Below are 25,374 nucleotides of genomic sequence, written 5' to 3'. Positions count from 1 at the left end.
TTTTTAATGGTTTCGACTTTGTAAGGAGATGCGAGAAAGTTTTAAACTTCTGCTTGAAGAAATATCAGAACAAAGTGTTAAATTTTTTCAAGACACGATTTTTCTGCTTCTTTTGAAGCAGAATTCCAAACGCTCACATTAATCTCATGATGAAACTAGAAAACTATGTAGACTTTGTTTGAATTGTGTACTACATTAGCCTACTCTGACTGCCAGAAATTTTTAACCATGCTCCCCTCTTGCCGTAAAGTTTCACTTTTTTTTTGCCCAGTGTTCATCCGTATGCTTTAGACTCACTTTCTTCTATTTTAGGCAAGGAGTGAAGATGAAGAAGACAATGCGAAAAGCTTCCAAAATGGTCAAAAGTATTGTGTTTGTTCAGCTTCCTCAACTGACCGCACCCTCTCCCATCAGCGACCCGTTGTTTTACACCGTTTCTCTCGCATTGCGACAAAACACTTTTGTGCTCTTTTTCTCTCTTTTTCTAAGTCTCTTCTAATCAAAACTCAAGTAATTTAGTTGATAAACGAATATAGAGAAAAAGGTCAGAAAGAGAACAAACAACACACACTTCTTCTAACCTATTTGCCGTACTAATCTGTCACTCGAATCGAACAATAAGGAACTGTCAAAAAGGAGAAATGGTTTGAGAAGATAAAGAAGAAGAAGTGTGTTAAAAGTTCGAAGGAGATTACCTCAAGTAGTACCATAATGCGGCGAGACAAGCAATTCCGACGACGTGTAGAACTGCGGATGGAAATATGAAATAGTTGATGTAAGAACGGGGTCGTGGAGCGGGTACTGTAGTCACACCTCCGTATTGGCTCGCCGAGAACACCTGAAACCCAGAAATTCACAACAATTTCAGAATTTTTTTCAGATTAGTGAAGTTAGATAAAATCTTCTCTCCATTTTCAATTTTCATTCTGAAATCTAAAAAAAAAATACATTCCTAGGTTTCGAAAGAGCTCTGTGAAACTTTAAAATCGGTCTCTGGAAAGTAATTCACAATTTTTGAACAGATTTCTAGAGAATCTGTTCAATTTATATTCCGATTTCAACTTTTCAATAACTTTTGAATTCTGCTACCGTAAAACCTGTAGTTGAAGGGCTTTCGAATTGTCTACTTTGAGCAATTCTATCTCCGTCCCGGTAAAAGATATCAAAAAGTAATAAACTGACAAAATGTTGATTATAATATTATAACTATTTTACCTACTGAACATTTTTTGATATCTCTTACAGGAAAAGAAATAAACTGGCTCAAATTTTACTATTATGTGGCTCTCTTTAGTGCTAAACTTTTTATTACATTTTGGAGGTTTTGGTTTTTCACATAAAATATTAGGGAAATACTTTTCACAAAGCTCGCGCTCTACCGCACCGCCCAGATGGCCGAGTTTGGTTGGAAGAGTTTGGTTGGCTGGCGATATTTTAATTTTAAAACGATAAAACTTCATTTCTGAAGAAAAACTGTGAAATTGAAGTTTTATTGAAGAAAATAGATCAAAATCGTTTTAAAATTGAAATATCGCCGCCGGCCCCCGGCCGCCAGCCAACCAAACTCGGTCATCTGGGCGGTGCGGTAGAGCGCGAGCTTTGTGAAAAGTATTTCCCTAATAACCCAGAAAAACTTCTTCGCACGCTTATAAAATGGTGCATATGGTAGTGAGTTACATCAATATTCATAATCAAAAAAGGAATATGTCCAGCTTGAAAATTGCATCCAATATAAAATTTCAAAACTTGTAGTTGGAGAAATCTAGATTTCAATTCAATTTTAAATGTGGTTTTCATATTCTTTTTCTCAAAAAATTACCTCGGAGTGTGCCCGCGAGGGTGGCACGGACATGTCGTTTCGCCCCGGAATTTTCGTGGTGGGGTCGTTTTCTGGTTTCTGGAAACAGGATACGATTGAATGGAGGAGATGGAAAGATTGAAAAACACAAAAAATTAACATAGAATTGAGAAAATGAGTAACATCATCTAAACTAGGAGACAATTAATTTTTGAAGTTAGAGTTGTGAGATTCAAGAGAAACAACTAGGAACAAGAAATCAAAAATTAGAAAAACATCAGAAGTGAACATGACAAGATACCTTAGAATGATGGTATACAAAATGTGAGAGGGGAGTTGAAGGGATAAAAATTCGAGAAAACAAATGAGTCACAAATTTCAAAAAATCTCTGTTGTCCGAAGGTGTGTCCCCTTCCGGAGAAAATCATCATCGAGTCGATCGATAGATGCTCAACTGCTCATAGGGTTGCGACCATCCCTGGGGTGTGCGGATGCTCTCCGCAGAGCACCCAGTCGACAGGTAGGCGGACGTATAACTGGTCTGAGTCTCCCGATCTTTCTCGATCTATCAACTCTCTAGCCGCTTCAGGCTGCGTACTATACGTGGTTGGGTAAACATTCGAAGAAGCCTGGCGCTGCCTCAGATTCCCGAATGACTAATGACTTCTTTTCATGGAAAGGTTTTTAAATTTCTAGAAGATTTGGTAACTGTTTTATAACTAGGGAATCATCGTTTCCAGCTGAGCATACAAAACCAAAAAGTAGTGGTCATCAGAATCTTTAGTTGGAGAATATGAAATCTTTCGGATAGATACTTCTAAATATTGTAAAATCTCAGTTCATGTAAAAGATACAAAAAAGTAGTAAACTGAAAAAAAAATGTTTTTGATATTTCAATTAACATTTGTCAGTTGACTACTTTTTGGTATTTGTTACAGGAATCAAGATATATGGGCTCAATGTGCATGTATTGGGTGGCCTTCTATTAGAGAGTTTACGGTAAGTTGGAATAAATAAATAACAAAAACAGAAAAGATGAGAAAATTCTTGTCACAAAATGTTATTCAGTTTTGGAAAAATTTCAAGGAAAGTGGTCCTATCAAAGTCTATTGCTGAACTTCTAGTAATATTTTATATATTAGAAAAAATAACTATGGACTTAGGACACTACCGTAATTTTTACTCTTTGCTTGCAAAACTAACCAAACCTATCTTACCAAAACTCGAACTCTGCATGGCAATACCTACTCTCTAGACAGCTCGGCTCCCTCGACTCTTGAGATCTATCACTTCCCACTTTTTACTTTTTTTGCCGATAATCTCAATTACCTTCTCCTCCCCCCACCCCTTGATAAATATCAGCGATCAAAATGAAACATGCTTGTGGGCGAAAAACGGTGTTCAACTTTCGTCATCAGCGCCTCAGGAAAAACGAAAACTTGCAGCCAACACAACACAAAAAGATAATCTGGACGCGGACGAAGACGCCCGGGGGAGGGAGTGCATTTGTATGCAGAACAAACTGACCGGCTCCGCGCGGCAAAACGAGAGAACCACTCACAGACAGTATGCTCGGGAAGAGATTTTTGTGCATGAGTTTACGGGGGTGCTCCTCCTCTCCACGCGCACGCGGCATGTTCTTGCTCGGCGGAGGAATGGAAGGGCCTGTTCGCTCATGTTGCGACTAATGCGTCTTAGACATACTCTTTTGTTGGGGTAAAAGGAATTGATTATATTTTGACAATGAGGGGGTTTAATCATAAAAGTTTCGAGAAGTTCAGAAATTCAGAAGAACTTACCGTAAACTCTAACAGAACTCCACCCTACCCTCAAACTGGTTTCCTGTGAAAAATATAAAAACTCGATTCCTGTGAAAAATATAAGAAAAGTACTCAACTGACAAAATGTTTTTGACATTATAATAAACATTTCATCAGTTGACCACCTTTCGATATCTTTTACAGTAACCAAGATAATTGAGCTCAAAGTGCAACTCCCGTACCTCCTGTACAAGTAGTTGACCACAATTTTTGGATACTGGGCGTCTAACCCGAAAACAAGGATAAATTTGAAAACCACTTAATTCGAAACAAATATACAATCTTTTAAGTATGCGAAATGGGAAAAAATGAAACAATCAAGGCAAATTAAAACCAGCTGAGAAGGAAATGATCATCGGAGAAAAACGGGATGGGGTGATTTTTTTTAAAGGAGCATAAGGCAACATTCATGGACACCGGTAGACATGGGCCATTGGGATTAGACAGAGAAATGGAATGGATAATATGGAATTGAACAACTCGTGGTATAAATATTACTGGGTTACAAAAGACACATAGAGACACAAAACTAGCGATGTTCTACACGTTTCGGACGGAAAAAACGGCAGGGTAAATGGTAGGAGAAACAATTATGAGCAATTTGATGATTGATGTAAAGAAATTATAGTAAAATCAAGAGATTACAAAGTATTCAAAAGACCTGAATTGGGGAAGAATGGGGTGATACATACTATAATAAAAATAGGTTAATTTCCGGAACACTTGACGCATTCAATACTGATTGGCAGAAGAGAGTCGTGGATTTGTGTGGCAACTTCTTGAGGACATGACTCCTCCGTCACCGGTTCCCGAGTCATTGAGCAAATCTTTGTGTTGTTCTCATACTTGGCCATTGTGCACTTCATGTCAGAGCACAGTTTGGCACAGTCTTGAACGTTCTCCGCTTTCTCGTGAACCTTCATGGTCGGCATTGTCCGTGTTGGTGTTACTGGACGAATATTGTAGGTGCAGGCTGAAATTCAGAGATGAAGATTCGATAAAAGAAGAATAAATTACATGTGCATCTAATGCAGGAAACCACAAATGGATGAAGGGCAGCATGCTGTGGAACAAAGTCGGCGAGATTTCCGCAGACGACGTCATCTGAAGTCAAGAGACAAACTCCTTGTGCGATGGTTCCAGATGGTGATGGGATGAAACCAGCAGTCTTGCAGTGTTCCTAAAATTTGCAGTTTTAGATGCATCCTATTCAATAGAACTATCTTACAGTCTCGAAACATTTTCTGGCACAATCAGCTGGGGAGGATGCCGGAACGTCATTGGTGATGTTCAATTTAGGGAGGCTTGCCACAGGAATGACTTGGAATTCAACTCTTCCGTCACACTTGGAACTCACTCCTGAAAGAAGAAAAGAGGGCTTTGAGTTAATCTGAAAATTAGGATACCTTGGTGAAGAGGGGCGTTCTCGGAGCTTGAAGATGGCTCATCAACTGAGAAAGAGGTGATGTCGTGTGCCTTCTTCTCATCGGCTGAAATGAAGAAGTTAAGAATTCCAAAAAAGATTTGGTATCTATAATGTCTAATGTAGTTATGGGATTTCTGATTTTACACAATTGTTTGAGTTTAAATAAAGTTGTTGCCTCTAAACAATTGGTGTGATATTGTTGAGTTTGGGAAAGCTAAACAATATCTAAACTAACAGTAAAAATATGTTGCATTTAGTTTGAAAGTTCTTGTAAAGTAAAGAATGATTTTCACATTGTTTAGGTTTATTTGGCTCTGCCAAAAATTCAATGTGTAGCGAGTTCAATTACCGTAAACCCTCTAATAGAAGGCTACCCAACCGGTATCCTATGAATCCATAAGTCTCGGTTTCTGTAAAAGATATCAAAAAGTGGTCAACTAACAAAATATTTTTGATATTGGCTTAAACTTCTGTCAGTGAACCACTTTTTGATATTTTGCAGAGAAAATGAGATATATAATCTCAAAGTTGACGGTTTTGGTGGCCATCTATTAGGGTTTATGGAATCCATGAATTGAAATCTCTAAGTCAGCTTCTAAGTTTAATTTTCTAGTTTTTTTTTAAACACTTAATGTTTAGAATAAGTTCTGTGAGTGCGATTTTACATATTTTGTATTTGTGAGACTTACGGATGAGGTGGATTATAAGACAATGTGTTGATTGAGTTGGTGACAAGAATTGGGTGATTTTCAGTTTTAAATGAAGGGTAATTGAGACGTTATTATTACACACTATTTGATTTGTGATTTGATTTGACACACGGTTGAAAGTAGTAAAGTGAATTATAGTACGGATCAGATTTTGTGCTTCACACAATGTTTACAAAGGTTTTTCGAAGTTTGGACTGGTTTGAAACCTACCACACGTCACGCAGTCAATTGCCACGACCTGGTTGATTTTGGTAAATGTCCAAGAGGTGGTTGGAACGACATCAGTACAATTAGTGTCCAGATGGGCGGTCTTTTGATCCGCATAGTGCATCAGACACACAGGACGTGGGAATCGAGTGAATGCTGCACGTAGACACGACGTCTCATAACACATACGAGCACAGTGCTCCAGAGAGAATGCGACGGCGTCACGTTCGAAGTGCTGACTCAGATCAATCATCTCAGTGGCGACAAAACGGACTCTGCCAGTGGTGCACTCTTCAAAATATTAGAAAAAGATACATGAAATGTTATGAAAAAGGACTTTTGAAACGAAGAGGGTTTTAATTTCTAATTAGGTTAAAAGTACGCGGACATACCATGTTTATTCTCAATTGCTTGAGGGAGTAGTCGTTGAATTGGACCTAGAATTTGTTGTGATTGGTTAGTTAAAAAGGTTTGTGATTGGTTGAATGTTTTGTTGGTTGGTTGGAAATAGTTAGTTCACTTACTGAGTTTTCTGTTGATCAAATCCTGAGCGGCTTGAGATGTTGGCTTACGTGGTCTACCTAGAACAAAATCGAGTCCTCCAGCTGCTAATGCATCAATTAAATCTTTCACAAGCTGAACTGGTGGTTCAGTTGTGGATCCCGAAACTTCCGTGATAGTGGTGGTTGGTTCAGCAGTGGAACTTTCTTTTCTAGAGACCTTATCCTCGTAGTCGCTTACTGTCGTCTCAGAATCGCTTTCCTCTTCCTCTTCTTCTTCATCTTTACTCTTTGGCTTTGGTTCAGAGGATGGCACGAATCCAACGTTATTTGGGAGATCTTCTCTGTGAGTATCACCGATCAAACTCTGCAAAAATTTCTATTCACTTAATAATTTTTTAACGAGTGTCACCTTGTTAAACATGCTCTCATCAATTCCCGTCAAGAAAGCACTCGTATCAGCACCCTCCTCTTCATCTTCTTCACTTCCCGATGACGTCTTTCCAGTGACGAATGATGGAGATTCGGTTGTGGATGCTTCTTCATCTTTAGATTCAGCTGCAGTCACTCCACTTCCTTCTACTTCCTCGGTGGTTGTGGAAGCTTCTTCTGTGGTTGACTCAGCAGACGAGGATGTCGTTGTTTCCTCTCCACTGAATTCAACTGTCGTCGATTCTGGTGTATTTAGTGCTCCCGAAGTAGTGGTTGACTCTTCTCCACTTGATTCTTGAGCGACTGGACTTGTGGTAGATTCTAATTCACCGCTAGATTCTGGCAATTTTGTTGTAGAAACGACACTCTCGTCAGATGAAACAGTGCTAACTTTTTCAGTCTCTTCAGAAGCTGTGGTGGATTCAAGAGTAGTGGTTTCCTCCACAGTAGTAGTAGTAGTTTCAATGGATGAGATTTCAGATGACACCGCGGTAGAATCGGTTGGAGCCCCTGTCACGAATGCTGGTTTGTTATCATCATCATCTTCTCCAGAGGCTTCTATAGTTGTTGATTCTCCTTCAACTGGTGCAACGGTGCTGCTAATTTTTTCATCTTCAGATTGAGCGAATTCTCCAGATGCTTCGGCAGAGTCGGTAAGATTCACACCGTCCTTAGCTGCAAGCTTGGCGAGATCAGCAGCAAATTGTTTTCCCAATTCTTTTGCCATCTTGATATTTTCGTCTTCCGCTCCAGTTACGTTAGTACTTTCGTCTGTCACTGAAGATGATGTGGCCGTAGATGGCTCTTCTGTTGATACACCTTCATCAGTTACGAATGAAGGCAAGTCTTCTTCTTCTTCTTTCTTTTCGGCGTCTTCTTTTTCAGCATTATGATCACCTATGATCTTCTTTTCCGCTTGTTTTTCAGTAGCAGCAGTGGTTGATTCGACAGAATCAGTTGCCAAATCAGTGGACGTAACAGATGGTTTTGGAGTGATTACAGGTATACTTGGATCGTGAGTTGTAGTTGTTCCTGACTCTTCAGAAGACGGAATTTCGATTTCTGATCCAGTCACAAAAGCTGGTCCTTCAGGAGTAGTCGACTCGGTTTCTGGAGAACTTGTTTCTGTTGTGTTGTTCACTTCTACAGAAACGTTAACGACTGTTTTGACTGTTGTAGCCTCTTCTCCAGATGCCTCGGTGACGGTAGCTTCAGTAGCAGCAGCAGTGGTGATTTCTTCACCAGATGCTTCGGTGACTTGGTCATCCTTGGGCAGTTCAGATGGGACAGAGGTGGATGATGCAGCTGGTTCTTCTCCAGATGCTTCGGTGACAGCGGCTTTAGCAGCGGCGGCAGTGGTAGCCTCTTCTCCAGATGCCTCGGTGACAACAGCTTCAGCAGCAGCAGCAGTAGTGGTAGCCTCTTCTCCAGATGCCTCGTTGGCGGTAGATTCAGTAGCAGCAGCAGTGGTGATTTCTTCCCCAGATGCTTCGGTGACTTGGTCATCCTTGGACAGTTCAGATGGGACAGATGTGGATGAGACAGCTGGTTCTTCTCCAGAAGCTTCAGTGACAGCTGTGGCAGACTCTTCTGCGGATGTCTCGGCGACGGCAGTTTCAGCAGCAGCGGCAGCAGTGGTGGCCTCTTCTCCAGAAGCTTCAGTGACAGCGGCGGCAGTAGTGGTAGCCTCTTCTCCAGAAGCCTCGGTGACGGCAGCTTCAGCTTCAGCTGCAACAGCAATGGTAGCCTCTTCTCCGGAAGCTTCAGTCACAGAGGCTTCAGTGGCGGCAGTAGTGGTAGACTCTTCTCCAGATGCCTCGGTCACTTGGTCATCCTTGGACAATTCAGATGGGACAGAGGTGGATGACACAGCTGGCTCTTCTCCAGAAGCTTCAGTGACAGCGGCGGCAGCTGTGGCAGACTCTTCTGCGGAAGTCTCGGCAACGGCAGTTTCAGCAGCAGCGGCAGCAGTGGTGGCCTCTTCTCCAGCAGCCTCGGTGACGGCAGCTTAGCAGCAGCGGCAGTAGTGGTATCCTCTTCTCCAGATGCCTCGGTGACAACAGCTTCAGTAGCAGCGGCCGCAGTGGTATCCTCTTCTCCAGATGCCTCGGTGACGGCAGCTTCAGTAGCAGCAGCAGTGGTGGTTTCTTCTCCAGATGCTTCGGTGACTTGGTCATCCTTGGACAGTTCAGATGGGACAGAGGTGGATGACACAGCTGGCTCTTCTCCAGAAGCTTCAGTGACAGCTGTGGCAGACTCTTCTGCGGAAGTCTCGGCGACGGCAGTTTCAGCAGCAGCGGCAGCAGTGGTGGCCTCTTCTCCAGATGCCTCGGTGACAACAGCTTCAGTAGCAGCGGCAGTAGTGGTATCCTCTTCTCCAGATGCCTCGGTGACGGCAGCTTCAGTAGCAGCAGCAGTGGTGGTTTCTTCTCCAGATGCTTCGGTGACTTGGTCATCCTTGGACAGTTCAGATGGGACAGAGGTGGATGACACAGCTGGCTCTTCTCCAGAAGCTTCAGTGACAGCTGTGGCAGACTCTTCTGCGGAAGTCTCGGCGACGGCAGTTTCAGCAGCAGCGGCAGCAGTGGTGGCCTCTTCTCCAGAAGCTTCAGTGACAGCGGCTTCAGTGGAGGCAGCAGTGGTAGACTCTTCTCCAGAAGCGTCGGTGACAACAGCTTCAGCAGCAGCGGCAGCAGTGGTAGCCTCTTCTCCGGAAGCTTCAGTCACAGCGGCTTCAGTGGAGGCAGCAGTGGTAGACTCTTCTCCAGAAGCGTCGGTGACAACAGCTTCAGCAGCAGCGGCAGTAGTGGTAGCCTCTTCTCCGGAAGCTTCAGTGACAGTGGTTCCAGCAGCAGTAGTGGTAGACTCTTCTCCAGATGCCTCGGTGACAACAGCTTCAGCAGCAGCGGCAGCAATGGTAGCCTCCTCTCCGGAAATTTCAGTCACAGCGGCTTCAGTAGCAGCAGTAGTGGTTTCTTCCCCGGATGCTTCGGTGACTTTTTCATCCTTGGACAGTTCAGATGGGACAGAGGTCGATGACACAGCAGGTTCTTCTCCAGAAGCTTCAGTGACAGCGGCGGCAGCAGTGGTAGCCTCTTCTCCAGAAGCCTCGGTGACGGCAGCTCCAGCAGAAGCGGCAGCAGTGGTAGCCTCTTCTCCAGATGCTTCAGCGACTGTGGCTTCAGTGGCGGCAGCAGTGGTAGACTCTTCTCCAGATGCTTCGGTCACTTGGTCATCCTTGGACAGTTCAGATGGGACAGATGTGGATGACACAGCTGGTTCCTTTTCAGAAGCTTCCGTGACAGCAGCTTCAGCAGCAGCAGTTGTAGCTTCTTCTCCAGATGCTTCGGCGACTTTGGCTTCAGCAGCGGCAGCAGTGGTGGTCTCTTCTCCAGAAGCCTCGATGACGGCAGTTTCAGCAGCAGCGGCAGCAGTGGTGGCCTCTTCTCCAGAAGCCTCGGTGACAGCGGCGGCAGTAGTGGTAGCCTCTTCTCCGGAAGCTTCAGTGACAGTGGTTCCAGCAGCAGTAGTGGTAGACTCTTCTCCAGATGCCTCGGTGACAACAGCTTCAGCAGCAGCGGCAGCAATGGTAGCCTCCTCTCCGGAAATTTCAGTCACAGCGGCTTCAGTAGCAGCAGCAGTGGTGGTTTCTTCCCCGGATGCTTCGGTGACTTTTTCATCCTTGGACAGTTCAGATGGGACAGAGGTCGATGACACAGCAGGTTCTTCTCCAGAAGCTTCAGTGACAGCGGCGGCAGCAGTGGTAGCCTCTTCTCCAGAAGCCTCGGTGACGGCAGCTTCAGCAGAAGCGGCAGCAGTGGTAGTCTCTTCTCCAGATGCTTCGGTAACAGCGGCTTCAGTGGCGGCAGCAGTGGTAGCCTCTTCTCCAGATGCTTCAGCGACTGTGGCTTCAGTGGCGGCAGCAGTGGTAGACTCTTCTCCAGATGCTTCGGTCACTTGGTCATCCTTGGACAGTTCAGATGGGACAGATGTGGATGACACAGCTGGTTCCTTTTCAGAAGCTTCCGTGACAGCAGCTTCAGCAGCAGCAGTTGTAGCTTCTTCTCCAGATGCTTCGGCGACTTTGGCTTCAGCAGCGGCAGCAGTGGTGGCCTCTTCTCCAGAAGCCTCGGTGACAGCGGCGGCAGTAGTGGTAGCCTCTTCTCCAGATGCTTCGGTAACAGCGGCTTCGGCAGCAGCGGCAGCAGTGGTGGCCTCTTCTCCAGATGCTTCGGTAACAGCGGCTTCAGCAACGGCAGCATTGGTAGCCTCTTCTCCAGATGCTTCGGTCACTTGGTCATCCTTGGACAGTTCAGATGGGACAGATGTGGATGACACAGCTGGTTCCTCTCCGGAAGCTTCCGTGACAGCAGCTTCAGTAGCAGCAGCAGTGGTAGCTTCTTCTCCAGATGCTTCGGCGTTTGTGGCTTCAGCGGCGATAGTAGTGGTGGACTCTTCTCCAGAAGCCTCGGTGACGGCAGCTTCAGCAGCAGCGGCAGTAGTGGTATCCTCTTCTCCGAAAGCTTCAGTCACATCGGCTTCTGTGGCGGCAGCAGTGATAGCCTCTTCTCCAGATGCCTCGGTCAGTTGGTCATCCTTGGACAGTTCAGATGGGACAGAGGTGGATGACACAGCAGGTTCTTCTCCAGAAGCTTCAGTGACAGCGGCGGCAGTGGTGGTAGCCTCTTCTCCAGATGCTTCAGCGACTGTGGCTTCAGTGGCGGCAGCATTGGTAGACCCTTCTCCAGATGCTTCGGCGACTGTGGCTTCAATGGCGGCTGCAGTGGTAGACTCTTCTCCAGATGCTTCAGCGACTGTGGCTTCAGTGGCGGCAGCAGTGGTAGTCTCTTCTCCAGAAGCTTCAGAAACAGCGGCTTCAGTGGCCGCAGCAGTAGTAGCTTCTTCTCCAGATGCCTCGGTGACAACAGCTTCAGCAGCAGCGGCAGCAATGGTAGCCTCTTCTCCGGAAGCTTCAGTGACAGTGGTTCCAGCAGCAGTAGTGGTAGACTCTTTTCCAGAAGCCTCGGTGACGGCAGCTTCAGCAGCAGCGGCAGCAGTGGTAGTCTCTTCTCCAGATGCTTCGGTAACAGCGGCTTCAGTGGCGGCAGCAGTGGTAGACTCTTCTCCAGATGCTTCGGCGACTGTGGCTTCAATGGCGGCAGCAGTGGTAGCCTCTTCTCCAGATGCCTCGGTCACTTGGTCATCCTTGGACAGTTCAGATGGGACAGAGTTGGATGACACAGCTGGTTCCATTTCAGAAGCTTCCGTGACAGCAGCTTCAGCAGCAGCAGTAGTTGTAGCTTCTTCTCCAGATGCTTCGGTGACTTTGGCTTCAGCAGCGGCAGCAGTGGTGGTCTCTTCTCCAGAAGCCTCGGTGACGGCAGCTTCAGCAGCAGTGGTAGCCTCTTCTCCGGAAGCTTCAGTCACAGCGGCTTCTGTGGCAGCAGCAGTGATAGCCTCTTCTCCAGATGCCTCGGTCAGTTGGTCATCCTTGGACAGTTCAGATGGGACAGAGGTGGATGACACAGCAGGTTCTTCTCCAGAAGCTTCAGTGACAGCGGCGGCAGTAGTGGTAGCCTCTTCTCCAGATGCTTCAGCGACTCTGGCTTCAGTGGCGGCAGCAGTGGTAGACCCTTCTCCAGATGCTTCGGCGACTGTGGCTTCAATGGCGGCTGCAGTGGTAGACTCTTCTCCAGATGCTTCAGTGACTGTAGCTTCAGTGGCGGCAGCAGTGGTAGTCTCTTCTCCAGAAGCTTCAGAAACAGCGGCTTCAGTGGCCGCTGCAGTAGTAGCTTCTTCTCCAGATGCCTCGGTGACAACAGCTTCAGCAGCAGCGGCAGCAATGGTAGCCTCTTCTCCGGAAGCTTTAGTGACAGTGGTTCCTGCGGCAGTAGTGGTAGACTCTTCTCCAGAAGCCTCGGTGACGGCAGCTTCAGCAGCAGCGGCAGCAGTGGTAGCCTCTTCTCCAGATGCCTCGGTGACGGCAGCTTCAGCAGCAGCGGCAGCAGTGGTAGTCTCTTCTCCAGATGCTTCGGCGACTGTGGCTTCAATGGCGGCAGCAGTGGTAGCCTCTTCTCCAGATGCCTCGGTCACTTGGTCATCCTTGGACAGTTCAGATGGGACAGGGGTGGATGTGGTAGACTCTTCTCCAGAAGCCTCGGTGACGGCAGCTTCAGCAGCAGCGGCAGCAGTGGTAGCCTCTTCTCCAGATGCCTCGGTGACGGCAGCTTCAGCAGCAGCGGCAGCAATGGTAGCCTCTTCTCCGGAAGCTTTAGTGACAGTGGTTCCTGCGGCAGTAGTGGTAGACTCTTCTCCAGAAGCCTCGGTGGAGGCAGCTTCAGCAGCAGCGGCAGCAGTGGTAGTCTCTTCTCCAGATGCTTCGGTAACAGCGGCTTCAGTGGCGGCAGCAGTGGTAGACTCTTCTCCAGATGCCTCGGTCACTTGGTCATCCTTGGACAGTTCAGATGGGACAGGGGTGGATGACACAGCTGGTTCTTCTCCAGAAGCTTCAGTGACAGCAACGGCAGCAGTGGTAGCCTCTTCTCCGGAAGCTTCAGTGACTGTGGTTCTAGCAGCAGTAGTGGTAGACTCTTCTCCAGAAGCCTCGGTGACGGCAGCTTCAGCAGCAGCGGCAGCAGAGGTAGTCTCTTCTCCAGATGCTTCGGTAACAGCGGCTTCAGTGGCGGCAGCAGTGGTAGACTCTTCTCCAGATGCTTCGGCGACTGTGGCTTCAGTGGCGGCAGCAGTGGTAGCCTCTTCTCCAGATGCCTCGGCCACTTGGTCATCCTTGGACAGTTCAGATGGGACAGAGGTGGATGACACAGCTGGTTCTTCTCCAGAAGCTTCAGTGACAGCGGCGGCAGTAGTGGTAGCCTCTTCTCCGGAAGCTTCAGTGACTGTGGTTCTAGCAGCAGTAGTGGTAGACTCTTCTCCAGAAGCCTCGGTGACGGCAGCTTCAGCAGCAGCGGCAGCAGTGGTAGCCTCTCCTCTAGATGCCTCGGTCACTTGGTCATCCTTGGATAGTTCAGATGGGACAGGGGTGGATGACACAGCTGGTTCTTCTCCAGAAGCTTCAGTGACAGTGGCGGCAGTAGTGGTAGCCTCTTCTCCGGAAGCTTCAGTGACAGTGGTTCCAGCAGCAGTAGTGGTAGACTCTTCTCCAGAAGCCTCGGTGGAGGCAGCTTCAGCAGCAGCGGCAGCAGTGGTAGTCTCTTCTCCAGATGCTTCGGTAACAGCGGCTTCAGTGGCGGCAGCAGTGGTAGACTCTTCTCCAGATGCTTCGGCGACTGTGGCTTCAGTGGCGGCAGCAGTGGTAGCCTCTTCTCCAGATGCCTCGGTCACTTGGTCATCCTTGGACAGTTCAGATGGGACAGAGGTGGATGACACAGCTGGTTCTTCTCCAGAAGCTTCAGTGACAGCGGCGGCAGTAGTGGTAGCCTCTTCTCCGGAAGCTTCAGTGACAGTAGTTCCAGCAGCAGTAGTGGTAGACTCTTCTCCAGAAGCCTCGGTGACGGCAGCTTCAGCAGCAGCGGCAGCAGTGGTAGTCTCTTCTCCAGATGCTTCGGTAACAGCGGCTTCAGTGGCGGCAGCAGTGGTAGACTCTTCTCCAGATGCTTCGGCGACTGTGGCTTCAGTGGCGGCAGCAGTGGTAGCCTCTTCTCCAGATGCCTCGGTCACTTGGTCATCCTTGGATAGTTCAGATGGGACAGGGGTGGATGACACAGCTGGTTCTTCTCCAGAAGCTTCAGTGACAGCGGCGGCAGTAGTGGTAGCCTCTTCTCCGGAAGCTTCAGTGACAGTGGTTCCAGCAGCAGTAGTGGTAGACTCTTCTCCAGAAGCCTCGGTGACGGCAGCTTCAGCAGCAGCGGCAGCAGTGGTAGTCTCTTCTCCAGATGCTTCGGTAACAGCGGCTTCAGTGGCGGCAGCAGTGGTAGACTCTTCTCCAGATGCCTCGGTCACTTGGTCATCCTTGGACAGTTCAGATGGGACAGGGGTGGATGACACAGCTGGTTCTTCTCCAGAAGCTTCAGTGACAGCAACGGCAGCAGTGGTAGACTCTTCTCCAGAAGCCTCGGTGACGGCAGCTTCAGCAGCAGCGGCAGCAGAGGTAGTCTCTTCTCCAGATGCTTCGGTAACAGCGGTTTCAGTGGCGGCAGCAGTGGTAGACTCTTCTCCAGATGCTTCGGCGACTGTGGCTTCAGTGGCGGCAGCAGTGGTAGCCTCTTCTCCAGATGCCTCGGTCACTTGGTCATCCTTGGATAGTTCAGATGGGACAGGGGTGGATGACACAGCTGGTTCTTCTCCAGAAGCTTCAGTGACAGCGGCGGCAGTAGTGGTAGCCTCTTCTCCGGAAGCTTCAGTGACGTGGTTCCAGCAGCAGTAGTGGTAGACTCTTCTCCAGAAGCCTCGGTGACGGCAGCTTCAGCAGCAGCGGCAGCAGTGGTAGTCTCTTCTCCAGATGCTTCGGTAACAGCGGCTTCAGTGGCGGCAGCAGTGGTAGCCTCTTCTCCAGATGCCTCGGTCACTTGGTCATCCTTGGACAGTTCAGATGGGACAGAGGTGGATGACACAGCTGGTTCTTCTCCAGAAGCTTTAGTGACAGCGGCGGCAGTAGTGGTAGCCTCTTCTCCGGAAGCTTCAGTGACAGTGGTTCCAGCAGCAGTAGTGGTAGACTCTTCTCCAGAAGCCTCGGTGACGGCAGCTTCAGCAGCAGCGACAGCAGTGGTAGTCTCTTCTCCAGATGCTTCGGTAACAGCGGCTTCAGTGGCGGCAGCAGTGGTAGACTCTTCTCCAGATGCTTCGGCGACTGTGGCTTCAATGGCGGCAGCAGTGGTAGCCTCTTCTCCAGATGCCTCGGTCACTTGGTCATCCTTGGATAGTTCAGATGGGACAGGGGTGGATGACACAGCTGGTTCTTCTCCAGAAGCTTTAGTGACAGCGGCGGCAGTAGTGGTAGCCTCTTCTCCGGAAGCTTCAGTGACAGTGGTTCCAGCAGCAGTAGTGGTAGACTCTTCTCCAGAAGCCTCGGTGACGGCAGCTTCAGCAGCAGCGACAGCAGTGGTAGTCTCTTCTCCAGATGCTTCGGTAACAGCGGCTTCAGTGGCGGCAGCAGTGGTAGACTCTTCTCCAGATGCTTCGGCGACTGTGGCTTCAATGGCGGCAGCAGTGGTAGCCTCTTCTCCAGATGCCTCGGTCACTTGGTCATCCTTGGATAGTTCAGATGGGACAGGGGTGGATGACACAGCTGGTTCTTCTCCAGAAGCTTCAGTGACAGCGGCGGCAGTAGTGGTAGCCTCTTCTCCGGAAGCTTCAGTGACAGTGGTTCCAGCAGCAGTAGTGGTAGACTCTTCTCCAGAAGCCTCGGTGACGGCAGCTTCAGCAGCAGCGGCAGCAGTGGTAGTCTCTTCTCCAGATGCTTCGGTAACAGCGGCTTCAGTGGCGGCAGCAGTGGTAGACTCTTCTCCAGATGCTTCGGCGACTGTGGCTTCAGTGGCGGCAGCAGTGGTAGCCTCTTCTCCAGATGCCTCGGTCACTTGGTCATCCTTGGATAGTTCAGATGGGACAGGGGTGGATGACACAGCTTGTTCTTCTCCAGAAGCTTCAGTGACAGCGGCGGCAGTAGTGGTAGCCTCTTCTCCGGAAGGTTCAGTGACAGTGGTTCCAGCAGCAGTAGTGGTAGACTCTTCTCCAGAAGCTTCCGTGACAGCAGCTTCAGTAGCAGCAGCAGTGGTAGCTTCTTTTCCAGATGCTTCGGCGACTGTGACTTCAGCGGAGGCAGCAGTGGTAGTCTCTTCTCCTGAAGCTTCGGTGATAGTGGCTTCAGCAGCAGTGGCGGTAGTGGTAGCCTCCTCTTCAGAAGCTTCGGTCACTCCTACAGTCGTTGAATCATCCGAGCTTGCTGGCGTCGTTTCAGGTGTTTCTTCCCCGGATGCTTCTGTCACATTTGGTGTTTCCGTGACGTCCTCGTCAGTGTTCTCGGCTAATTTCGCGCTTTTTAGTGGAACTGTAATATTTGAAATGTGTTTTGTGAGAGTAATGAAATCGCTCACCACAAGACAAACAATGAATCCACACAGTTTTCTCTGATCTGTCAACATTCACAAGTCGTCCATTGCCACAGAATGGTTTATCTTCGTAAGCAAGGGAGCATTGATGAGTTTCTGGATTGTATCTTGCAGCTGTGCAACCATCCTGAATATTTAGTTCTTTTGATGCAAAACGAGTGTTTATTACCTGGTAACAGCGATGTGCACAAATCTCAGGTGTTGAAACATTCAGATTCATCTCAAATGGAGCTGTGAATTCTGGGTTTCTTTCTTCAATAGGCTGTGATTGGAAGTGAACGATACATCCTTTCAGAAGACTATCATCATCGGCTTCCTGACCGATTGTCTTGAGTGTTGTGCTTGTTTCTGAGGATGATGGGGTGGTTGTGGTTTCCTTGGATTCTTCTCCATTTTGAGTGGCTTCTGTTTCTCCCCATGGATTGGTCACTGGTGCAGTTTCAGTTGTTGTGATCTCATTGTCTTCGTTTACTTTGCTGGGAACCTTTGGTAGGTCAGCAGTGGCAGTAGGCTTGATGGCATCTAAAAACGAATAACTTCAAAAAAAGGCGTAAAAAGGGATAACTTACAGCAATTAACACAATGAATCCATGTTACTTCCTTAGCCATGTACTGTAAGAAGACGTCTCCTCTGGCACAGTAATGTTTTTCATCATAAGATAGACTACATGTGCTCCAGACTGGATCGAATCTAGCACCAGAGCATCCATCTTGGTAACAACGTGTCGCACACACTTCAACGGAATCCACCTTGATTTCTGTTTCGAATTTAGCTGAGAATTGCATTGGTCTTTCGGAAAGTGGTCTTGCTTGGAACTTGATTAGACAGCCTCTTTGGAAGTCGGCGTCGTTTGATCCTTCTGATGGTTTAATTGTAGCAGTAGCGATAGACGCCGTGGTTTCTTCTGATACTGATGGTTCAGAAGATGTCGATGGAGCTTTCTCAGATGATGTTGTGGTCTCTACTGCTGTGGTGGTAGAATCATCGGAGGGAGTAGCTGAAGTAGAAGTCGGGGTAAATCCTGATTCTTTAGATGGTGCAGATGTGGTTCCAGTGCGAGCCTCATCAATGTCGCTCTGCTTGACCGTGTCTAGAAATGTTCAAAATTCAAAAACCGTTGTAGAAACAAAAAACTCACAGCAATTGACACAATGCAACCAGGTGGCTTCCTTGGCTTCGTAGTGGATGAAAACGTTTCCACGAGCGCAGAATTGTGGGTCATCGTAGGAAAGTGTGCAGGATCTGTCAGCCGGGTCGAATCGAGCCCCAGAGCAGCCATCCTAATAAAAAAAGAATTATGAAGGTTTTTTAAAAGAAACTTACTTGATAGCATCTAGTGGCGCAAAGCTCAATAGAGTCCACTGGCACATTCAACTCGAATTTGGCTTTCAAATTCTCAGGACGATCAGATAGAGGTCTCGCTTGGAACTTGATGACGCAGTCTGAAACAGAAATCAATTAATTTTCTAAATTTCCAATAGAATGTTCATTTCAAAACATCACACTGCTTCTCAAACATGCCATTTCCCATGCACTTACGTTTTCGCAATGTTGTCTTGACTCCAGCAGTATCCTTTGCCATTTCTACTTTCGTAGCAATAGCTGGTTCTGGATCATTCGACTCGGATATCGTAGTTGATTCGACTTCAGATGTTAGTTGGGAAGTTGTGGTGGATTTTGAAGTGGACGATGTCTCAACTTGGGTAGTAGTCTCTTCTGGCTTTTTAGTTGTCGTCTCATCAACTGTTGGTTGAGTGGTAACTTGTCCCTCTTCTTGGAAAGATATTGTAGTTTTGGCACTTGGTGGAATCTTTCTTGAACCTGAATCAGAAGAAGTGCAAGCATCTGACTAATTCACGGTTAGAGTTTGAATTCTATGAGATCATTCTGAATGCGGAATCATAGTCATATCAAAAATAATCTAGAAACCGAGTAACCAAAAAAATCAACTAACTGCAACGGAAGCACTGCAATACAACGTCGTTAGTTCCCTGATAGGAGAACTTATTCTCCGACTCTGTGCATTTTTCTCTTCTATCCCTTCCCAGTCGACATTCTCCTGTGGAAGGAGAGTAAACGGCCACCGTGCACAATCCAACGAAACAGAAGCGCGCACAAGCATTCGCGCTGAAAAGTCAAATGAGGAGAGATGCACAAAACCAAGGCAGGGACAACCGATTGTGCCACAACAGAATGTCATGCTTACCTTTTAGCGGGTTTAACGGTATAGTGATCAAAGTTCGGTTGTGTCGAAACATCCTCCACTTGGAAATTAATATAGCATGCTGCAACCAAACATAAGAAAATCAAAATGTAACTCATAAGATATATTCAAATTATATAATCATATATTATGTGCATGCGGCAGTCATTCAGATAAAATGATCTCATCACCAGCCCTATGCTCTAGCATCTAAAACCGTTGAGAAACTGAAATAAACTATAAAGCAGAAAGCGGATTCACCTGGATAGTAGTTACCTTTGCGGTCTTCTTGAGCAGTTTGAGTTGAGGCAATGAGTTCAGTTCCTGGGCCAGATGGAGAAGATGATGTCGTGGATTCTGAGGCTGGAATTCAAAGCTAAGTATTCTGATTTGAAAATACAGTATACCTATTCTTACACAAATCTTATCTTTCTTCTTTTTTAAATAACTTTCTTCTATCTTTCAGAAAAATTTGGACATTCTATTAACAGGTCTCTCAATGAATGCGAGTACTCATTCGTCTGTTAGGCGTCGTGCAAAGTGCTCAGAAACGTTGCGTGAAGTGAGAAACTGTGCTAATTAGTTGATCTACTCATCAATTCACACCTTTTTCCATACAGTACGGGCATGTTATCTGCACAGGAACACTGGATTTCTCAACTGTATCTACCATCTTATCCTGATTTCGTTCCTCCTCGCAGTGCTCCTTATCCACCAAATCATCAGTTGCCACGGTGAATTGACAAGATCCATCATCTGGCTTGTACAATGCAAACTAAAATTTGATCTACTTGATCTGGAATCTCTATAACACATACTCCACACTGATACGAATAACACAGATGAGCACACTCTTCGGCGGATTCTACTTTTGTTTGATTGATCAGCAAATCAACAGTTTCCCAATCGATATGACTGCTAATCAAGAATCTGAGATGAGTATCGCATTGTCTCTGTTCAACCGATCCCGTCCATGTTGTTGGTTCTTAAAGAAAGCCACACCTAGAAATACTGGACAAAAAAGCCATGCAAGGAAAAAATTAGGAGCGAGACATGAAAAGGTCAGTGACCCCATGTAGGAAAATGTCCTTTTTGAAAAAAGAATGAGACAAGTACATTTGTGTCACACCTAATTGTACTCCGGTTGACAGCTAAATTGAGAATGTTCCAAGCTCTCCTCAGTTCTTTTTTTCTGCCCTCGCCATCTCAAAAATCACTCACCGACAGTGGTGGTGTCTTCAACGTGAAGGTCAACAATTGCCGTCGAGTGTCCACTTGGCGTCGTGGTTGTAGATTCTGAATAGGTTCCAGGAATTTCAAAAATTTCAATCATGTCATGTTTTGCATTTTTCAAAACAATGCTAACCTAGTTTCGAGTCAATATTGTGTGTGATCTCCTCGACGAGTGGCTTCTCGATCAGTTTTTCTCCACTATGTCCGGTTGCAGTGATGGTTTGCTCGGTGAAACTGGTGAAGGGCGGTGCGGTTACTGTAATTAGACTGTTTTGAATGAATTCCAATTGTATTTCAAAACACGATGCATCATCGTTCTGTCCTCTTTATTTTATGATAGCTTCATAAAAACGGAATTCAGAAGAAAGGAACACACAAGTGGTAAAAGTGTACATGTCATTTCTTAAGAGAGAAGACAACAAAAATAAAATGAGTCATGTAGTGGAATGCAATGATTTCATAGTTTTTAAGAAACTTGATTTCGTTTTTTAATGAATTTTTTTGAAAATTAAAACATACCAAAGTCTCCATTTGATGGACAACGAAGGCAATCAATGGTAACGGCTTCTCCATTGTAGACGATGCTTTTTGCTTGGACAAGGGCTTGGCCTGAAATTTTGAGATCAGAAAAATAGTCCCTTAAAAAGTTTAGGAATAAACGAACCTGTACAATTGTAAGCAGCGAAGTAGAACAATGAGCATGAGTCTGTCTTGGATTGATCGTATCTCAATGAGTAACAGAACTGATTTCCAAAACATTTTTTGATACAATCATGGATGGTTGGCGTTTTGATTTCAACGAATATATATGGTGACCTATCAGCAGTGGTTTCATTGACGTATACATAGATATTGTCGGCACATGCTGAAAAAAGTTTTTCATAAGTCCAGCTGTTCGTAAGCTTGTGTCTTGATCACATCTGAAGACATTTGATTTAAAAAATTATCATCCCTTTTTGGAAACCAGTAAATCTAACTGAAATCCAATCTTGCATACTGTTTCGTTTTGAGATTTTCGAACTATCGTAAACCCTGTCTTCTATTAGAGGGGCCCTTTCGTTGAAAAGACCCTTCTAATACAGGTTTTACGGTAGTTCACGGTAGAAAAACAGTGTTCATGAGATAAAAAATAATACTGTAAATGCCCTAATAGAAGCATGCCCTATACGAGCACTTTGAGCTCAATTATCTTGTTTTCTATGAGAGATATGAAAAATCTGTCAACTGATAAAATATTTGTGATTTTTTGATAAATAATTTATCAGTTAAAAATGTTTTGCTATCTTTTGAAGGAACCAATATATTTCAGCTGAAAGGGCAAGTATAGTGGACTTCTATTAGAAAAAGTACGATGTGCCGAGATCCCAATTTTTTCGGTTTAAAATTTTCAGACATTCCAAAAAAACCTTGTTATCCCTCCTTCTCCTTTTTTTCACTACTAGTTTATTTTTCTGTTCTCCCAAATCCTTTTCAAAATCCAGACACAGTGTTCGCCTTCCAAAATAAAGGCCATGGTCAAATTCCTTTGATGCAAAGAGAGCTTATTAGTCTCTTCTCTTGCGAAGATGTTGATATTTTATCCCAATTTTATTCCCTTTTTTTCTTCTCCTTCCCACGCTTATGGTTTTTGTCTTTGTCTTCTTCTTTGTCTTCTTCATTTCAATGCCGAACCAATTTAGGGATTATGCTAAACTACTACACAACTACTATCTCTACTTGTTGCCTTGCCAAACAACCTCGACACGAATTACCACCCCCAGTATCTTCTGATATGTATCTTTATATCTGTTTACAACTATTTATCAAAAATTCGCTATTTTCCCCGAAGAAACTAGCATCGATATATCATTTTGTCATCTGTATGCGCGGTACGAAAAGACTCTTCAAAAATGGCATTGAAAAAAACGAAGAGATGCGAACTGATAACAATCTACACCCCTAAAAGGCGGTCTGAAGCATCTTTTGTCTTATTTGGCTTCTTGTGGCTGTTTCCTAATTTTTTAGTCTGTGTAAATGTTCGAATGGTAATCCAATTCCTCGTGTTGCGTATAGGGTCTCTGGGTCTAAAAAACGACCTTCACCGTCTATGGAAAAGGTGAGGTTCGGACAAATGAGGCGTGTGGATCGGCTGGTGGTGGACAAAGAGGAAAAAAGAACACACATTGAGTCGCTGGCACAATTTTTTGGAGATTTGAATACGAAGAAGGAGAAGAAACATCAGAGAAAACAGTCGACCTAGTATAGAAATATGCACAAACTGATGGAATTGCGTTGACACAGAAATCAGTATTGGGTTACTGGTTCCAAAAGGGAAATTTCGTTTTTTTTCGAATTTCGGAAGATTCGGTTGTTACCGTATTCAATGGATTGCGACATGATTCTAGACGACCTGCTAAGCAAAATTTTTTCCAATATGGTACTATTTTCAGAGCCCGAACAAGGAAGAAGTTATATGTATCAAACTACCGTAAATCCTGTGATAAAAGGTCCTCAATACCGTCAATTTTGAGCTCAATTAACCAGGCTCCTATTACAGACATAGGAGCCCGTCAACTGATAAAATGCTTGTGATATTATGATAAACAATTCATCAGTTGACAGATTATTTATATCTTTATCAGGAATAGAGATAAATTGTCCCAAAGTTGAAAGTTAGGGAATCCCACTTGGGTTCAAGCCAATGGGTCAGAAATCGCGCCCCAGTAAACGTGAGATTTTAGAAAAAATTCGCTTCTGACATATGTGGCTGAGGATCAAACTTTTAAACGTTGGGCGAAAAAATTACGCGTTGCAACTCGTTGATTTAAATTAATTAGGTCAAATCCACGTCCACTTTGAAATTATTAAATTTCTTCTGGCCTAAAAGTTACTTCGGTGCGTTTTTGAACCCGTTGACTTGAACCCAAGTGGGATCTTTCTATTATAGGTTTTACGGTATCCCAATCCCTCGTTCAATTTAAACGCTCCAGGCTGTTCTCACCGTAACGTTCAGAAAATAAATAACCGTTCAGGAAATTAACCTGAATTCTGAGTACTGAATTCCTTCATCTATGACCACGAAGCGATATAAAACACGACATGAATCACTAATTATAAAGTTTTGGACGAGTGAGTTTTCTAGGCGTCAGGAATTCGGAACTCGAGCAAATATTTACCTCATTCCACACAAATTCTCATTCCATTTTTTTGTATACTTCTCCCCGGAAGTGATGGTTCGACCTTGTAATGACACTGGTGTGACCAGCAAAAAACCTTGAATCCTTTTCTACTAATAAATTGTCGTTTTTCTTCCTTTTCTAGCGAAGATGAAAGTTTTGTCGCGGGTGGTTTATTTAACTCTAGGTATGTGATAAAAAACAGTGAAGGAGGAAGATTCAGATGAGTCATTTTTTAAAGAAGACGGTAATTCGGAGAAAACTGGAAAACTTGAATGTGATGAATGAAAAATTTCTGAAAATTCTCTAAAGGATCAAGATACTGAAACTCAAATCTCTCTTAAACACTCTAATAGAAGGCCACCCTATACTTGCTCTTTGAGTTTATATATCTCGGTTCCTGTTAAAGATGTCAAAAAGAGTTCAACTGATAAAATATAGGTGACATTATGGTAAATATTTTATTAATGGACAACTTTCTGATATCTCTTACAGAAAACAAGATAAATTAGCTCAAAGTTCGAGTGTTATCTTCTACATATTTGACGGTATATTCAAAGTATTCCAATACAAAAAGCACGAAAATTAAACTTTGCTCCTTCTTTTCTAATTTTATCTCAGAAAATAATCAGAAAAAAATCAGATTTGTTGTTCTACCGTACGTTCTGAAAACAACCTATTGTTACAAAAACAATGTCCTATCTAGATCAGATCAATTTCTTTTTTTTTGTTATTGTTCTAAAATTAATGATGGCAAAAGTTGTTTCGTTTCTTCGTGTTCACTTTGAATTTTGTCAAGATCTTGACTCATTTGTCCTCGAAATTTCCCTTATTTCATTCATTCAATTTTCGCAAAAATTCTTACAAAACGATTGTTTGTCAATAACTTCCAAAAAAGGCAAGAAGGCATGTAGTAGCCCTTTTTTCTTCATTTATTTCTCTTCCCACCACCAGGAGACATACTTGTCATCTCGACCATAAAACATAGTGTACAAAATTAAGACCCCCCAGACATTGGAATTTTTCACAACACGGAAAAAACGGTCGTGTCTCCTAGGGGGGTACATGCCATCATCTCATCTTCTCTCCAATTTCCGAGAGTGAACAAAATGGTGATTGATAGGTGAATTATATGTAATTGAGTTGAGAAAATAAAGTAGCAGCATTAGCAGACGAAGAACAGAAAAGGAAATACTTACTTATCGTTTGTGGCAAATTCAGTGGTTTTGCATCGGAGAATTGAGTGGTTGATAGGAGGATTAATGTGATTGCTGATATGAGAAATTGTGAAGTTGCATGGCTCGAGGAGTGCCACCTCGGCTTCATTGTTTGAAAACTGTTTGTGCTTTCCTCCGATCTAGAAAATATTAAGACCTTAGATTTTTTGAATCTAGAAATGCAATTCGTAACAATTTTTACAAAATTTGGGCTTAGGGTATTTAGATTCTCAGATGAAGAACAGAAAACTCTAGATTCCAAAGTCATGGGTTTGATATAAAGGATGGCTTTTCTGGATATCGGATATTTGAATTCAAAGATAAATTTCTAGAGCAATGCTCAAAGGAATTATTAAATTGAAAACTTGCGGGTTGAAAGTTACGACCAGAAGCCACTGTATTACTTTGGTCCTTCAAAAACTTTGCTCAATTTATCTGAGAGGTCTGGTAACCCATTTCTGCAAAAGTCAGATCCTCCAAACAACCTATAAATTCTTTATCTTCAAATCTTTTTCAACTTCCTCGTCCCTAAAATTTTGCAACAACCGAATCTTCACAAAAAATAGGGGATCCGCTCCAAATCAACCAGGTCATCTTTTTGCCCTTGG

The 25,374-nt window shown here is 44.9% G+C and overlaps 2 protein-coding genes across 2 annotated transcripts in view; both read right to left on the bottom strand.

Moving 5' to 3' along the window:
• CBG02947 overlaps positions 1-1,852 on the bottom strand; it is a gene marked incomplete at both ends in the record, with an annotated part of 3,706 nt that extends 1,854 nt beyond the window's left edge. The window contains 2 exons of the mRNA XM_002631116.1: positions 696-838; positions 1,820-1,852. Coding sequence (XP_002631162.1) covers positions 696-838; positions 1,820-1,852 — 176 coding nt within the window. The remainder of the gene's footprint in view (positions 1-695; positions 839-1,819) is intronic.
• A 2,473-nt stretch (positions 1,853-4,325) lies between these two features.
• On the bottom strand, positions 4,326-24,875 carry CBG02948 (the record flags this gene model as incomplete). Its single annotated transcript, XM_045242341.1, is given in 28 exon segments — positions 4,326-4,591; positions 4,636-4,798; positions 4,847-4,977; positions 5,025-5,108; positions 5,965-6,252; positions 6,354-6,398; positions 6,486-6,828; positions 6,874-8,493; positions 8,641-8,769; positions 8,958-9,443; positions 9,597-15,233; positions 15,395-16,896; positions 16,943-17,479; positions 17,527-18,048; positions 18,097-18,238; positions 18,282-18,400; positions 18,498-18,807; positions 18,913-19,085; positions 19,165-19,243; positions 19,438-19,524; positions 19,766-19,936; positions 19,953-20,146; positions 20,232-20,312; positions 20,383-20,457; positions 20,528-20,650; positions 20,914-21,003; positions 21,059-21,259; positions 24,749-24,875. The coding sequence occupies 28 exon segments, from the start codon at positions 24,873-24,875 to the stop codon at positions 4,326-4,328; spliced, it is 13,725 nt and encodes a 4,574-aa protein (XP_045092157.1).
• Between the last annotated feature and the right edge of the window lie 499 nt (positions 24,876-25,374).

This window comes from Caenorhabditis briggsae, assembly GCF_000004555.2.
Source record: "Caenorhabditis briggsae complete genome, chrII, whole genome shotgun sequence".
NCBI classification, from domain to species: Eukaryota; Metazoa; Nematoda; class Chromadorea; order Rhabditida; family Rhabditidae; genus Caenorhabditis; species Caenorhabditis briggsae.
The sequence above is the reverse complement of the archived record's forward strand: the minus strand, read 5'-3'. Positions and strand labels throughout refer to the sequence as shown.